Raw genomic sequence first — 17269 nt, forward strand, 5'->3', positions numbered from 1 at the left:
AGAGTATTAGAAAATCTTTCCAAATCCACAACTTTAAACGGTAGTGTATAAATATAAGTAGTGAATCACAATGACTTGTGGCTACAGAAAATAATATCACCACTTCACAAACTTAGAGAGTATGGTATGACTATTAGTTTTACTATGGATAAAATGAATAAGAAACCCAGCTGATGCTCTCAGCTTAAATATTTGCCTAACAAACAGTGTCACAGGAATTGCAGGGGTTTTACAGTGAATCAGAGCTGGCAGGAAACTGTATTTTTGAACCTCAGAGACCAAACTGAACACTGTCCACCAAAATCCTCAATCTAATCCCGTCAAGTTAGAAAGCACTGGAAAATTGATATAAAACAGTCCCCAGTCCACCCCCTACCTGCCAAAATCTCTTCCAATAAGCATAATTACTGTTTGCCATGTGACAGGCTCATTAATATCAACTCTGGCATCAAACAAAGGCTTCCGAGTGCACAGCACAGCCAACCTGTTCAAAACGCGACAGCTCCCAGCTTGGCATCCTAATGAATTCCTGCATTTACATTTTAAACAACAGACAGCAATAACTGCTTTTTCATCCTCCGACAAGTGTGCTCACTTTAGCGCATGATAAAACACACATATGGCACGTCAGTAAAAGTAGGCTGAAATGAGCTGAAAGACGGAATCTGAACAGACCGTTTAGAAGATATGATAATAAATTATGAGAAACTTCTGTCATTGTTTAAACTGCAAAAACAAAATATTATCCTCAAATAGAAAGAAAAGAAACAAACTACAGGGAGTGCATTGAAGAGTAAACACTCCCTATTTGAAGACTTCTGGGCAAAGTCCAAGCGCTTTAACCAAGAAGCAGCTAATGAGAGGAGCTCATTAAAATTGTGTGTGCAGGACAGGCAAAGGAAAGATGACATGTGTTTAATGAATATGAATTCTTGCTTTTCTTTTGTACCCATCATCTTCCCTCCAATGGCATCCTGCTTTAGCCACTTCCAGTTGCTAACCGGCCAATTAAAAACATGTTCTTGATGTGTTCAAATTTAGCATGCTATGGCAGGGGTGATGATGACCCTTGCACGCTTTATTGAAAAACAACCGCCGTTATTTTTGTCGTTTATTTGCATGATAGGATTTGGTTAAGTATGGCACTTCATATTATTCTGGCTTGCTTGATCTCTTCACTTTTTTTCATTTTTTGACTTGTGAGAAAGCGCACACTAGGAAACTATGTAATTTAGACCATCTGGCAGGCTATATGTGTGATCGGTGATCTGTAGCTGATATTAAGATGCAGATGTATCTTTTGTACGCTCCCCAAAACATTGTGCTTTAGATTTGTTCCATTCACCCAAAAATATGCGGAGGACAAGCGGCAAGCCGGTAACGTCAAGATGATGTTCGAACGACAAAGCAGTTGCATGTACAGATAACATGAGCCCGCTGACAGTGTGTGCGAGTGTTTTCGTCTCACTCAGTGGCTCTGATCTACTTCCTTTGCTCTCTCGCTCTGACAGGTTGAGATAGTAGGAGAGAGCTGTCCTCTTTTCTGACATCAGTGTTCTTATACTGAGCTCATTTGTTCAGTGGGATGTCAGCAATTGCAGTTGAGAGACTTAATGAGAAGCAAGGTAGAGAGCAGAAACGGAGAAGGAATCTTTCATTCTTCAAGCATTCCCAGTTATCAAGCAAATAACTTCTATCGGTATTGTTAATAAAAAGACAATATCCGTTGATCTCTGCTAGTATGGAGCGAACCATAATACAAATAATAGTAAATAGTAATAGTAAAAATAATATTTTTACATTTAAACATTTCTTTTTTCCACAGATTTTTTTCTACAGTTCTACTTAATGTATGAAAATCAGAATAATTTAAAATTGGTTCTGCATATTGGTTATTGTATATTTACATTAACATAAAAATAGCCTGACTGTACTGTATTGTTGATAAAAGGGCAATATTGTTCATTCCAGAATGCTTTGAGCGAATAGGGGGAAAATTGTTCTCTATAATCTTTAAAAGATTTTACCGCAATGGCTACACCTCAGATAAATTCACCATGGCATATTTAAAGCATCTGATCCTATTAGAGACCGTAAAAAGAATTATCTAGTCTATACACGGCACTTTAACACAGTATACACATCTGGGAAATGAGGCAGATTTAATTCCACCATTGTTACACTAGAAGCGTGTCCCTCCATACACATGATCACACAACTTAAACTGCACATAAGCTACAGTGCAAATTGATGCCTGGTGTGCAAGAACATGAATATTTCATGGGCTGTATGAAAAAACACATTTACATTAATAATTAGCAGCAGCCTTTAACCTTTTCCAGAGAACAGCGCACTATATTTTGAGTAATGAAGAGGTGTGAGAGGACTCAACACAACACTTATCAATATCAGTGTCTGTGGCAAACATCTCTTTGATTTAAGGACATCTGGTTATTCGCCATCAGACAGACATCATGGCTTTGCTACTCAGCAAGTGGAAGGGTTTGAATCTCCAGAGACGTGGCAGTAATGGAGAAGAAAGTGGATAAACAAAAGCTGAAGCCCATGTTACTCAGTGTAATGTCAAAGGTTCATGTCTAGTAATGTAGAGAGAGAGATTTAAAAAAAAAAATACAGATAAAAAAAATTTCAGAAAGCTGCTGTCACTCCAGTCCACTCACATACTGTGTTCCTGTCCATGCTTTACTTGGCAGGCAGCAGACAAAGCTTGATGCTACTATTCTTGTTGGCAGATAAAAAGTACACAAACTAACTGATCACGTTTTGTCTGAATGTAAATGAATTCATGTTAAGTGTGAGATATTACTTAATTGTGAGCAGCTGTTAAAAGCCAACATTCCTAGATCTTTAACATATTGATCTCCTAGGATTACTCAGTCCCAATATATTCTGCAACAATGCCATCTTCATTGCAGGAGAGGCAGCCTGTGGTTTGGTGTGGTATTAGGTGATAGTTGCTGTTACACTAAAACTTTGCACAGCATCAGGTATATTTCACATTACCACTACTACTGCGATGACAATGTCTGTCTCACTTAGACTGTCTCCATCTCATTGACTCAAATACACACATTCAAAACATCCAGTGCAACAAGGAAAACATTTACAGGCCTTATGAAGAGCTGCTTTGTTGTTTTTGTTTGAGTGTTTCTACTGTCACCTTATTGATTACCTAGTTCTGTCATGAAACTCTAGATGGCGCAGGCTGATAGGTCTAACTCATTTAGTAGCGGTCATGTAATTATCTACATTGCACAGCTGATTGGTTGTTGCATCAGCGGCAATTGAGCTCCGGCTCATCATTCAAACAAATACCAGTAGGCCTAGTGCTGCTGTTAGCAGTCTGCGCGCGCTCCAGAAACCCTCCACCTTCCCCAGCTCCACCTGTATAGATCTGCTACGGGGTTATTTAATGTCTTACATGTGCAGCAGCAGCATGTCTTACATGCTCACAGCAATGCATGTAAATTAATTGGCAGTAGAAGTCTCGGTACTTGCATTGCAGCAGCAACAGCGTAGCAGATCGATTCCGTCAAGACCAAATACATTAACATTGCCATATGCATTACCATGCCAATCTCTATTAGCATACCAATATCCTGAGGGTTGTCATGACAGAATTACGTACAGTATATTAGTTTGTAACATGCAACTTGTGCTTCTTGCTACCGTATGTTTGTCTTTCTTATTAAACAAAAAGACAACAGCCTTGCATATTAAAAAACATCCTCTTTCTCTCATTTTACTTTATATACAATGATGATTTTCTAACCTTTTGATGCCGAAGACCCCTCAAAAATTATCCCTAAAATGTAATAACAGATATATATTAATGTAGAAAGATACATTTTAACTGTGTAAGAAAAACATTATTAAATGTGATATTATTAAAAGACAACATGTTTCTAAAATAAAAAAATATAAATCATTTATATTGTTTTTGAACTAAAGCCAAAAGTACTGATTAAACAAAACGTTATATATATATAGTTGTACTAGAGCCAAAAATACTTGATTAAATAAAATTATATATATCATTTGTATTAAGTTAATATTGTCACGGGCTGTGTAGCATTAATCTAGAGACGGTGCGTGACGCGGTATTCTGTATTCAGGCCCCCAAAACTCCGAAACTAAAACTAAATGAATGGCCAAAACGCATAAACAGTTTTCAGTATTTAGAAAACAAATGGTGTCATGTAAATGGCCCAAGACACAAAGAATAATAAACATAACAAGGAACGGGTGCAAAACTAATTAGAAACCATGGTAACAAATGAACGAAAACTCAGACAGAACATGACAATTTTGTGAGAGTCATGAAAATTCTGTGTATTGTTTAACTACTCACTAAAATATGTTTTATTTCTTACCATTAAAAACTAAGGCTGTCAATAGAATAATAGATTAATCTCATAATCTCCAACACGTTTTTAGAAAGAATGAAACCGTAAAAATTCGGAATTGCATTAAACAGATTAAAATAATATCTCAAACACAGTAACTTTGAAAGGTGTAAAAATACAGCGAGTAATTTTTTCCTTTGTTATTTTCCGATCCTTTGCATCCCCATCAACATACATCTACACAGTCTAAAAGCTTTACATTATGCTCAGGTAAGAATCTTATGCCTGAAGATGCAAAAATACAAGCAGAGCATTGCTGCGTTTGCAAAAGAAAGGAGAATTCAAAGAGAAAATTGTGTAATTGTGAGTGGCTTTGGTAAGAAATCACCTTTTGAGAACAAAAATGCAAATGTAGGGGTAGTAAACAATCATAGGGTGTAATAATTTGCTTTGTGAAATCAATGAAGGTTTGTTTGCAATCAGCCAGCCACATTAAAACACAAGTGTTTAAGAGTGTCTTGGATCCCAGAATCCATCGCTGTAAAGCTTACACGCACGCACACAGACGAAACAGACACTAATAACTGTACCCCAAACGGGCCATACATTTTTAAAGAGTAAACTCAGTTTGTATTGGGACAGATTTGGGACAGACTATCACTCATCCAGGTATTTAAGAACTCTAACCTGCAGTATTAACAAGGACCTTAGTAACATCAATTACATTCTCCAGCGTGCCGGTGGGAAGTGTAAAATACAAGGAGGAGGGAGGAATACACTCAGAGAGTGAAAAAAAACAGAGAGAGACTGGGTTTTAATCTCTTCTATAAATCAGATTACACACTCGGTTAGAAACGGAAAGGAAGAGAGAGGCACATATTTGTGAAGGCCACAGCTCAGTAATCTGCAGCCCTGTCTAACTGAGCACCAGCTTGCTAATGAGAAGAAAACCACAAACAGAATATGCAAGCCAAGCTTTGAAACGAGAGGTTATATTTAGACAAGTAGGAGAGACTGCATTAACATGCTCACACTCCTCACTCGAAATCTATTCCTCATCTGAGGAGGGATTTACAGTAGTATTCTTATAGGAGATGGTTTTCCCTTTAAAGACCCCCAAAGACACATCTGACACAAGCTATGATTTAGGAGAAGAGCTAAACCAGCAATGGTTAGTGGTTTAAACCAGCAATGGTTTTCAAAAATCTGAATGTATGTTTTTGGACCATGTATTGACAAAAACGTAGAAAGAGAGATACACTGAAGCAGAGACACACTTTGGTGAGTTTTTGGCACATTACTAACCTTCTTGGTGAAGTCCATGGCTTTGAGAATCGCCAGGTTGAGTGTCTCTAGGGAGGCCAGCACACCTTCATAATCTCCCATGTGGTTGGCAAAGTAGTCTGATGAACAGAGAGAGATGAGGCAGAACTGAATTATGAAATATTTTCTCCATGGGAGAACGAAAACATGGAAGCAAAAAAAAATTGCCCAAAATATTACAAAACAGAAATTGTGCACAGCCCATTGACTTATGTTGTAACTGACACTAGGTTGAATAACTAGACTAATATTGCTCGGTATATATTGCCATATATAGTTAATCAGTAAATATACTACACAACTGTATTCAAATAAAAATGCTTGTTTGCAAAGCATATTCAATTTTTTGTCACTAACACAAACTGACAGTTTATTTTTTTGATACTCACCACATAGTTCCTTGGTGTCGACATTACTAACACATCACAGGAAATGGGTAGCATACAGAAAGACAGAACAGAAGAGGGAGGAAAGGAACGGGATAAGAAACAGAGGGAAAAATCCAGCATAAATCACACATTATATTATGTCCTACAAAAGTGGGCAAAACTCACTAAACTATCTATCTATTTACATGGATCCTCAGTACAATACAAAAAATAAACAAGTTTTTTTTAAACAAGATCCTCAGCAGACCTTAAAGTTACCAGCTTCAACACAATAATTTATGAACTGATGAATGGACAGATGCATATATTGAATATATAACTCAAGTGTTATACAAAATATAATATAGTTATATTATATAGTTAGCATCATTCAAGTTCTAAATAAAAAACAAAACAAACAAAAAAACAATCAAATGAGGTTAAGTATCTAACATTTTAAAATTATTTAACTGACTGAATTTTTTGATTCATATAAAAATTATTCTGCTGTGATATACAATGCTACACAAACTACTCATACTGGCAAAAGAAAAGGAGAAACATATTAGATTGAGAGAAATAAGCTACAGAAAACCATTCTTTTACTGATTTCTGTTGCCATTTCGGGGATTCATCCCATATCTTAGGATGCTCTTACACTTTTAATCGCTCAATTCTTTATAATTTCCCTCACTTGTATAAGGATGCATAAAAAAAGATATAGAGTATGACATTTACAAGTGTAGGGTGGGCACTGAGAGTTAGCATGGCAAACAATCTTCTCGCTCTCGACGCCTTGCCTGTCAAACAGGCTACGTTCCCCCTGTCAGTTTTTGGGATGACAACCTCATTTATTGGTGCCTCAAAATGTCCTGATCACAAACAAATTAATTTAATACTGTCTGTATGAACGTGCAACGGGAGTCAAGCCCGTATTCTCTTACCATTAATCATAGCGACAGTGACCAAAGTAATATAAAAAATGGCGACATCCATAAAACTGAAAAGTCTTATTACTTTTAACATGACAAGAGTCCAATCGAGCCACCAGTTAATCAGTCAAATCTTCATTAAATAACAGCATTTGAGGCTCATGTGTAGAATACAAAACTGATATGGAAGCAGCTCCTTTGGAGAGGTGGACAGTGATTGGATCTGAAAACTTTAGATAACACACAGCTCATATCTCGCTGTAAGTTACAGAAACCACACACAAAAACCTGCAGTACACGGTAGACACACATTTGTTCATCGAAGAGCGTTTCTCCTACAAATACCCGATCTGTGTTTGAACAACACAACCGTATTAAGACTCAAATAGGACTGACAACTGTATCCTGCTGCTGTGTGATCATAAGAGTATGTCTAAATCAGCAGAGGACAGAAGAGATGAGAAGACTCTGCTTTGTATAATACAAAGTGAACATTATGAGTCTTATTCTCTGTTAGTGGGCTGTCTACTTCATAGACATTAGCACTGTGCTAGATAAGCTACATCATCTTGATTGATAGTGATCATCTTCATTAGTGTTATTATTTTCTGTCCAGTATGTTGATGGATGGATGGATGGATGGAGTCAACATGAAATTGAGCCTATTTCCTTTACTAATGCATGTTCCAGATCTAAGTGTTAATGATATATATTAGGGCTGGGTAAAAAATATCGATTTCTCGATTTTAATCGATTCTCATTTTTACGAACCGATATCGATTCTTAAATCCCAAGAATCGATTAGGCTAGTAATCCTGTTTTCAGTTGACGAATGAATGAAACATTGTAGCGCGCATCCCATCCAATAAATGCAACAATCTTTGTGATTTGTTACTATTGATATGAAACAAAGTCTCAGATTTAAAATTACGTCCGTTTTCTAACGAAATTCAAAAACATAACCGTTTTGGCGCTGTGGCGTGAGATCGCTCTGGCGCAGCTCAGCTCAAGAGAAGCACATGATCTTCTCTTCCGCCTTAATAATTCCAGTTAAAGCGTGAAATAAACAAGAATGAGCATCTGAAAGTGTGTTAAAAGATAGAGTATAACTTATCGAAATCCTTATTGTCACATGGAATCGCTCAATCAGTGTTTTAACCGTGGAAAGACGTCAGTGAAACATCTTGCAAACAATGTCATGTAACGTCACATTTACCTCAGAAAAACCATATCCAGTGAGCATGAACTCGTTATTCTGCTAGAAAAATTAACTCTAGAGAGGAGCATTTTGCTAAATATATGCACCATATTACATATTCATTATAATTTTTTTATGTTCTTCAATATTTAATGCATGTTTGAGTAAATCTGGCAAGTTTTTATGACAGCCACCATTTAAATGTTTATATTTCATCTAACATTATTATTAGAAAAATAAATAAAAGTGTAATTTAAGTGTTTGTATACAAATCAGTAATTTTTTACCTTCAATATTATAGTAGGTTAATGAAAGAATTTAATGATACAACTGACTCCCATAGTTTATAGCATTGGTTAAGAGATTGGTTTTCCTTGAGAAAATTTGCCATGTATTGTACCTGATATCCAAAATAATCAATATTGAATTGAATCGGAATTGAAATCGAATCGAATTGCAAGCTTGTGAATCGAAATCGAATCGAATTGTGAAATTTGCGTCAATACCCAGCCCTAATATATATCTATATATATATCTATCTATCTATCTATATATATATTATATATATATATATATATATATATATATATATATATATATATATATATATCTTTTTAATATTTAATCAAAATATAATAACTGGTTCTTCCCCTTAAATGACTTTCCTGACGCCACTTAGGCTGCCAAGGCTATTAAATCATGTTAACCAATAGCTATTAAAGCACTGGTTTAGCAAACTTGCATTCAGTCCAGCTCTATTCTGGTATGTAATGCCCACTTTTCACAATCCAAATGATCCTCAATCAATACAATTCTTGATTTGTTCCTTGCTGAAAATATGTAAATGTGTGAAATTAAAGAAGTAAAATTATTTTCAAATAGACATTGGCATTGACTTTTTTGACAAATGAGATTTCATAATGGGAGGAGCTAACCATGACTCAACACAAATAACAAAATTTCCTGTCATTAGTAATGGTCTCATCTAGTTAGGACAAAAATTTCCACAGTTGTTCATGGTTAGAGCACTGTAAATGTAAATGATGAATATCTGATTTTATATTTAGGTGAATGGAGGACAAAAGATGCAAAAGGACGCATGTTTCATTTCAAATCTACAACATGAGTGTAAATGAGAAACAAGCTCAAAAAGGCGACATGCATTACACTCTCAATTTTCTTTCTTCCATTTGAGCTTCATCCACCTCAGTCTCTCTCAGCAACCCCCACCCCAGTGTCTTTCCTAACCCTCCCCCATCTCGTGATCTAGCCCTCTTGTCTCCGAGTCCATCCCCTTCTCTGCACCAATCCTTATGAGCTCTGGTGGTTCATTATTTAGAGAGAAGGCTGTGTTGGACCTGAGAGCAGCAAACGCATCCCAGGAGCTGCAGACTTCTCCTCATTTTTTATATAATTCATTCTGAAATCTGATTAAAGACAACACACACACACACACACACACACACACACACACACACACACACACACACACACACACACACACACACACACACACACACACACACACACACACACAACACACACCCACACCCACACACAAACACACACACACACACACTCACTGGAGCTGCTCTGCCTCCAGAGACCAGCTCACACACTTATACACACAAACACTGAGAAATATGGTGTGTGAGACGGAGAAAACAGAAAGAGAGAGAGAAATAGCAGCAGATCGCTTTAGATGAGACAGACGCACTCACAATGACAGAAAGACACTTTCCAAACACAAAACTTTGAGAGAGACAGAGAGAGAGAGAGAGAGAGAGAGAGAGAGAGAGAGAGAGAGAGAGAGAGAGAGTAAAGCAATGTTGGTGCCCACAGAAGCAAGCTGTTCTGAAGGATCTAAGGGTTTTCCCCTTTTCTTGCTGTCTATTAACCATCATTATGTCCATCAAAATGAAATCTGTCTCATTTTTCTGCCTGGTTCCTGAGAACCCATTAACTATAATATGAGGTTAAATTTGGACACAAGATTTGACGATCATGGTACATGGAAGATATCTACCCTACAACCAAAGATTGTACAGCAGTTTCTCCAAATACGGATAATTTTGTCCCAGTGAGTGAATTTTATTACATAGAACCAGACTTTTAATTTTAAAATGTTAAAAATCCATTATAAAATTATTACCATTAACAATTTTTTTGCCAGCCACATTTATTTGTGTAATTTCCAGACAAGTTGTATTTTTGCTAAATGTGTGAAAATATGAATTTATTGATTACTTTAAACGAATAGTTAACTCAAAAATTAATAATAAAAACTATAATCACTGGCTTTCGGCAACGGCTGTACGCGCGTTCACGAGAAAGTAATGTGGTTTTCGCGAGAGGCGTTTATTCTGACCTAAGGTTACGCTACGCCTACATCATATGTCGGTTCATGGGCTCACCCTTCTGCTACCCTCGACAAGTAACATTTTTGGGTGAACTATTGCTTTAAGATACATTAAAAGCTGGTTATTTGAATTAGCCTCAGCAAGACAAAGGAGAGAAAAGCAGACTAGTTCAATAAACTACTGAAAGTGTGAAGGTTAGAATTTATTTTATGAAAGTCCACAGGGCCAAAACTGATGAAACAATTACAGTGTTTTGCAAGGTAGCTTGCATGAGGTAAAGCTTGTGCTCAAGGTGAATGTCACCTCAACTATGCACCGCCACTGACAAGATTCTCATGTAGACGAATGTATAATACTTTATGTTGTGAACTATTAAGACAATGCTAAATATAGCTTTTATTTGTGTACTAGAACAAATAAAAACTTGAACGGGATGTGCACACACAAAATGAAATGAACTGACAAACAAAGATCCATTCATTTTTTGTCATTCTGGATTTTTCCCTCAAAAGGTAACCAATGTCGTATTGTTTCCTATTCTTATTGCCCCTCTATTGTCTTCTATTGTGACTGAGATCTGTTCACTGAATGTGTGTTGAGAGTTGTGTGTCTCTGGAATCACCTGGTGTTATCAGAGTCAATGGTGTGAAACAGTTTTTCCAACTCCTCTTCATTCAGAGTGCCATCAGAGAAGAAAGCCTGGAACTCATCAAGAGAGAGCTTGCCATCATCTGCAGGGGGAAGACAAGAGATTTTAGCTGCACGTCTCATTCATTTTTAACACACCAGACAGAACAGTATATCAGCACCATGGGTATTTTTGTAACTACATCTTAACAGGTAGAACAGGCTGCTGTTAGGCACAGCATCACAAGTACAATCAGAATATTTTTTAATATCTAAAATCAAATTACACCTATATATGAGATCCATACACTCATATGCGTCTCATTCACTAACATGTGAACAAAACATTCTTATTAATAGTAGGCAAAGGAAATGCTCTCACACAAAATTCATGGATTTAAGTGTGTAGTACACACATTAATTTTTTCTTAACCCTCGTTCTTATGTTAATAATGTTCTAAATGAGGAAATGAGAGCCCACAGTTAATTAACATGATACATGCCCAAACCATCTCCACCTAAGGGTTTTTTGCACAATTTCTTTATAGCTATTTGTCACTTTTTGCAGATGAATGCTTATGTTCTCTATAGACGCACATCAAGATAAGTAAGCCTAGTGTGCCATTCTTTATGCAGAACTTGATACATAATTGTAAGTAATTATAAGTGATTTTTACTACTCAGAACATATTGTATTTGGTTATTCAATTTCTGATAAATACTGTACATACATATACACTATATGGACAAAAGTATTGGAACTCCTGACCATTACACCAACAGGGACTGTAATGACATTGCATTCTAAAAAACAAACTGCTAAACTGTTCCAACAAAGCTGGAAATATAGCCTTGTCCAAAATGTCTTGGTATGCTGAAGCATTAAGATTTCCCTTTACTGGAAGTAAGAGACCCCTAAAAAACAGCTCCATACCATTATCCCTCCTCCACCAAACTTTACAGTTTGGCACAATGTAGTCAGGCACGTAAAGTTCTCTTGGCATCTGCCAAACCCAGACTCGCCCATCAAACTGCCAAACAGAGAAGTGTGATGTCTCAGCCAAGGAAACCCATTCCATGAAGCTCCCGCCGCACAGTTTTTGATTTCTGATTTCAATGCGAGTGGAAGTCTGAAACTCTTCAGCTAAAGAATAAGCAGAGTGTTGGTGACCATAACACACTTGGTGACCCTGCGCTCAGTGCGCTATGACTTTATGTGGTCTTCTGCTTAGTGGCCGAGTTTCTGCTGTTCCTAAACGCTTCCACTTTCAAATAATACCACTTACAGTTGAGCGAGGAATATCTAGCAGGGATGAAATTTCACCAACTGACTAATTGCAAAAGTTGCATTCTATCACAGTAGCTACCTTGCTTGCATTCACTGAGCTCTCCAGAGCGACTCATTTTTTTACAGACTGCATGGCTAGGTGCTTGATTTTATACATCTTTGTCAATGAGTCTGATTGAAACACCTGAATACAGTAATTAAGAGGTGCATCCCAATTCTTTTGTCCATATAGTGTATATACACACACTACCGTTCAAAAGTTTGGGGTTGGTAAGATTTAATGTTTTTGAAAGAAATCTCTTATGCTTTACCATGGCATTTATTTGATCAAAAATACAGTAAAACAGTAATATTATGAAATATTATTGCAATTTAAAATAACTTTTCTATTTTAATATATTTTAAAATCTAATTGTATTCCTGTGATTGAAAAGATGAATTTTCAGCATCATTACTCTAGCCTTCAGTGTCACATGATCCTTCGGAAATCATTGTAATATGCTGATTTGCTGCTCAAGAAACAATTCTTCCTATTATCAACGTTGATAATAGTTGTGGTTGTGGAAACCATGATACATTTTTAATAAATACGATAAATTCGGCGTTCCAAAGAACAATTTAATTTAAATAGAATTTTTTACAGACACGTTTGATCAATTTAATGTGTCCCTTATTAATTTCTTATGTTATAAATTCTTACTGACTTAAATATATAAAGATCGTCATGGTAACTGACTAACTGTAGAGATGTGTATGAATTTTTTTTAAAGCATCACTAGTAAAGACAGACAGAAGGCTACTAGAAGAATATATTGTATTGACTTTCTCTGAGGGGAAGGGTCGAGAAAAGGGTGGTGAAGGGTGTTGGGGGGGGGGGGGGGTTTACAAATAGGAGTCTCAAATGCAGTCAATGCTGGCTGAAATTAAATATTCATCACCCTGGATTTGTCCTTGAAGAAAGAACTGCACTCATTGGACAAACTGAAGCTGAAATACAATATGAAAGTAGGTGCAGCCAATTACTGTTTCCAAAGAAACTATTGGATTGTAGATTCAAAATCCAAAAGCTTTTACTGGAAATAGGAACCAGTCCTGGCTTGTCAATGCAGTTCTATTTGAACAACTACAACACACAGCAAAACACATGACCTTTAACCATTCTGCACTTTACTGTCTCTTTACCTTCGTGTTTTTTCTTTCTCTACCTCCATAATGTTCTCATTCTTTCTGTCACTCACAGTTAGAAAGTGAAGGCGGAAGTGAAGCAAAATCAAAAGCAGATCTTTCAGTGAACCATAGCTCTTCCATGGAGTGTGTCTCTGTCTTTCCCCAATCTTTATGCAAGGCTGAGGAGCACGGGGAACCCAGCCCATAATTAGGCAGTGACCCACTTTTCTTATTTTTTCCTCTGGAAGAAGTGCAAGCTCAGGAAACAGACATACTTCCCCAGTTTCTATGTTCACCATTGTGGTCTGATGACAGCTGATGCATAACAGTAACATTATGCCTGTAATAGATTTTAATGAGTCAAAAAACCTTTCTGCACTGGGTTGGGTTGACAAAGTAATCCTATACAACTAGCATTTCATGTCGATGATCATTGTTTGCATGATGCTGGTTAGAAAGAAAGATTGTATTTTCTTGCAGAGCTATTTAAGAGAGTGAACAGTCCTGCTGTGCAATTATCTCATAATTTGCTGCCCTCACCTAAACTGCAGGTGGGCTACTGTAATGCTGCTTGATGGACAGAAATGGTTTATCTTTCCAGATAATGTGAATGGCCTTTCAGTGGGATTTAAAAGTGCAAAGTCTCATTTGACACAGTAAGAGTGTCATGACAACGGCAGCTTTTCATTTACACAGAACCAAAGCTTAAAAACCTAAGCTTATTTGAAACTTTAACAATACTCTTTTACTGCCTTGCAAGTACTAGAAATGAATACTGTACATATACACTACCATTTAAAAGTTTGGGGAGAGTAAGAAGTCTCTTATGTTCACCAAGGCTGCAATTATTGCAATAAAAAAAAAGGAGTAATATTGTGAAATATGATTACATTTTGAAACTGTTTTCTATTTTAGCAGTCTTCAGAAAAAAATTAAATAATTCTAATATGCTGATTTGGTGCTCAAGAAACATTCCTTATTATCAATGTTTTATTTAAAAGTGCACTATGCAGAGTTAAGTATAGTAACATTTTAAAAAGGGTTCTTTCACCCAAAAATAAAAAATCTGTCATCATTTACTCACCCTCATGTCATTCCAAACCCGTAAGACTTTCGTTCATCTTCGGAAAACAAATGAAGTTCTTTTTGATTAAATCTGAGAGCTTTCTGTTCCTCCATTGACAATTACACAACTAACACTTTGACGCTTCAAAAAATTCATAAAGAGATCATAAAACTAATCCATATGAATTGAGCCATTTATTTCAACTTTTCTGTAGAGACACGAATACTTTAAATGATTCACAAATTTAATTTAGGCTTTTATTCACATATAAACATTGATCAGCGAACACAAACAGAAGTTCAACCGTACATTATTAACGTGCGAGAACAAACCTTATTGGTTCTTGCGGAAGCTCAAACTTGCTGCGTAACACGAGAATGAACCTCGTTGGTTCTCACACATCAAGCAATCATGCTTGAGCTTCCGTTTAGCGTAACTGATGTGTGAGTTGATTAATGTTAATGTGTATAAAAGCCTAAATTAAATCTGTTCATCGTATAAAGTGATCATGTCTTCGGACTAATTTGGACCAAACTAGAAAATTTAGACTAAACCGCTAAATTAATAAGGATTAGTTTTACGATCTCTTTATGTACTTTTTGAAGCATTAAAGCGTCAGTTGATTAGCTGTCAATGCAGGGACACAAATCTCTCAGATTTAATAAAAAAGATCTTCATTTGTGTTCCGAAGATGAACGAAAGTCTTACGGGTTTGGAACAACATGAGTGTAAGTAATTAATGACATCATTTTCATTTTTGAGTGAACCATCCCTTTAAAAATAAAGTCTATTTTCTTATTTTCTGCTTGAGTTGCTGTGCTCATGAGCTGGGCTGTAGCCTTTGGTTAGTTCGTGTGTCGCTCCAGCGGATTACGGCTCGCAGCGCATGTGAGAGGGGACTCAAATTAATTTGCTTGTGTTGCTATTGCTTTATTGACTGCTATCTGCAACTCGACAGATTACTAGGCACTGTTATGTTTTAACGATAACACATAATTATTTATTATTTTGGCTGGTGTTCCACCCACGAGGAGGGGCCGAGTCTGAATGTTGTGTTTACAAACAGTAAAAGAAAAATTCTGCATAGTGTACCTTCATTATATATAATAAATATAGACAGGCTAGTCAACCTTAAGATTCAACTAGTCCATTGATGGACAACTATTGACCACTGCGACATATCTCTTTTAGAGAACATCGTTGCCTCTAGCTGCCTCTGAGTGTAGACGGATGGACTATACTTCATGTAATGGCCAGGCATAATTGTCTTTTCTCTCTGTTCATCTTTTCTATGTCACCATTATAATCTCCAGAGATATGCGGACTTTGGCACATAAACCAGTCCAGTTGCAGTGAGAATGTAGATGGGAAAGGCATTGGATTACAGCAATGCTGCTTGATGGACAGAAATGGTTTATCTTTATAGACAACATAAATTGTCTTTAACAGTGGAAATTTAATTTGGTGACGAGGAAATCAAACAGACAATGTTCCTCTATCTTGAGAGCTGGGTAAGCGGTTTGGGGAGGTGGAACTGGACCAAGAGGTGAAGTTTTAGTTAATGTGTGTAGGAAGGCATGAGCCTGCATGGACTGGACACTGTCACAGATCTCGCTACTTCCTATGAAACGGAGGCAATTAGCACTTTTCACAACCAATGGCCCCGGAACATCTTAGCACCTCCTTACAAACACGTCTCTTTCCATCTCTCATCTCCCAGTTAATTTCGGGGAGAACTGGGGTACATGTTGCCATGGTAACCAAAAGAACAGGAGCAGACCTTCTGAGGGATCTGAGATATCTTAATCGTACATGCGCTTGCCCTTATTTTTTTCTCTTTCTTTATTCTATCTTCTCCTATGTTCAGCTCTCGATCCACACCAGCGGCATGTGGGTGACTTCTGTAATCAGGAGGCTCTGCATTTGTTTGTTTTTAACCCAATGTAAATTAATCTTCCAATTACATATGAGGTTTACACAGTTTCTGTTTTAAAGTAGGAATGCATCAATATTCAAATTATGGCCAATACAATAAAAGGTAATTATGTCACCACCTATTATCAATTAAAATTCTATAATATTTCATTCTATTTTTGACTAAAAAAATAAAACATATTTTAAAAAGCTACAAGTGAATTTAGGCATCACAATATTATAATGTACAGTATTAAAATGGTTGTTCATTATTAACCTACATTTAGCAGTGTTATTAAATGTTACGTGTTTTAAAGATTAACTTTAAGTGAGTGTTAGATGACAGTAAAGGATATCTAAATGCAAATAGAGATCGGAAATGAGCATGAACAATTAAATATCAAATATTGGCCAGCATATCGACTGTTACCTAACAGAATCAGACATTTTGTGCATCCTTACATTAAAGGACTGTAAAACCATTTACATATTTTATATTCAAGGCTCATTATATTTATGCTTTTAAACATTTTTACATTGATTGATATTAATTTATATTAACAACAAGTCGTGAGCTTAGAATTATATGGTTCTGACACTTTTGGTCGAAATTGAGTTTTTGACATAATCTTATCCATTAGGTGTTTATTAATGCCTGT

General features: G+C 36.4%; 1 protein-coding gene across 3 annotated transcripts in view; it reads right to left on the reverse strand.

Annotated features, from left to right (window-relative positions):
- Window positions 1–17269, reverse strand: part of necab2 (N-terminal EF-hand calcium binding protein 2) — a 95356-nt gene that overhangs the window by 43665 nt on the left and 34422 nt on the right. For all 3 annotated transcript variants that reach the window (XR_013212195.1, XM_077248850.1, XM_077248851.1), the window contains exons 3-5: window positions 11171–11279; window positions 6080–6105; window positions 5673–5770 (exon numbers count right to left, since the gene is read on the reverse strand). Coding sequence is in view for 2 of the 3 variants with exons in the window: in XM_077248850.1 (XP_077104965.1) it covers window positions 5673–5770; window positions 6080–6105; window positions 11171–11279 (233 nt within the window). In the remaining variant the exon portion in view is untranslated. The remainder of the gene's footprint in view (window positions 1–5672; window positions 5771–6079; window positions 6106–11170; window positions 11280–17269) is intronic.

The sequence above is a fragment of the Siphateles boraxobius genome, unplaced genomic scaffold (genome assembly GCF_051911475.1).
Source record: "Siphateles boraxobius isolate OS27281-9 unplaced genomic scaffold, OSU_SipBor_1 31, whole genome shotgun sequence".
Taxonomy (NCBI): Eukaryota; Metazoa; Chordata; class Actinopteri; order Cypriniformes; family Leuciscidae; genus Siphateles; species Siphateles boraxobius.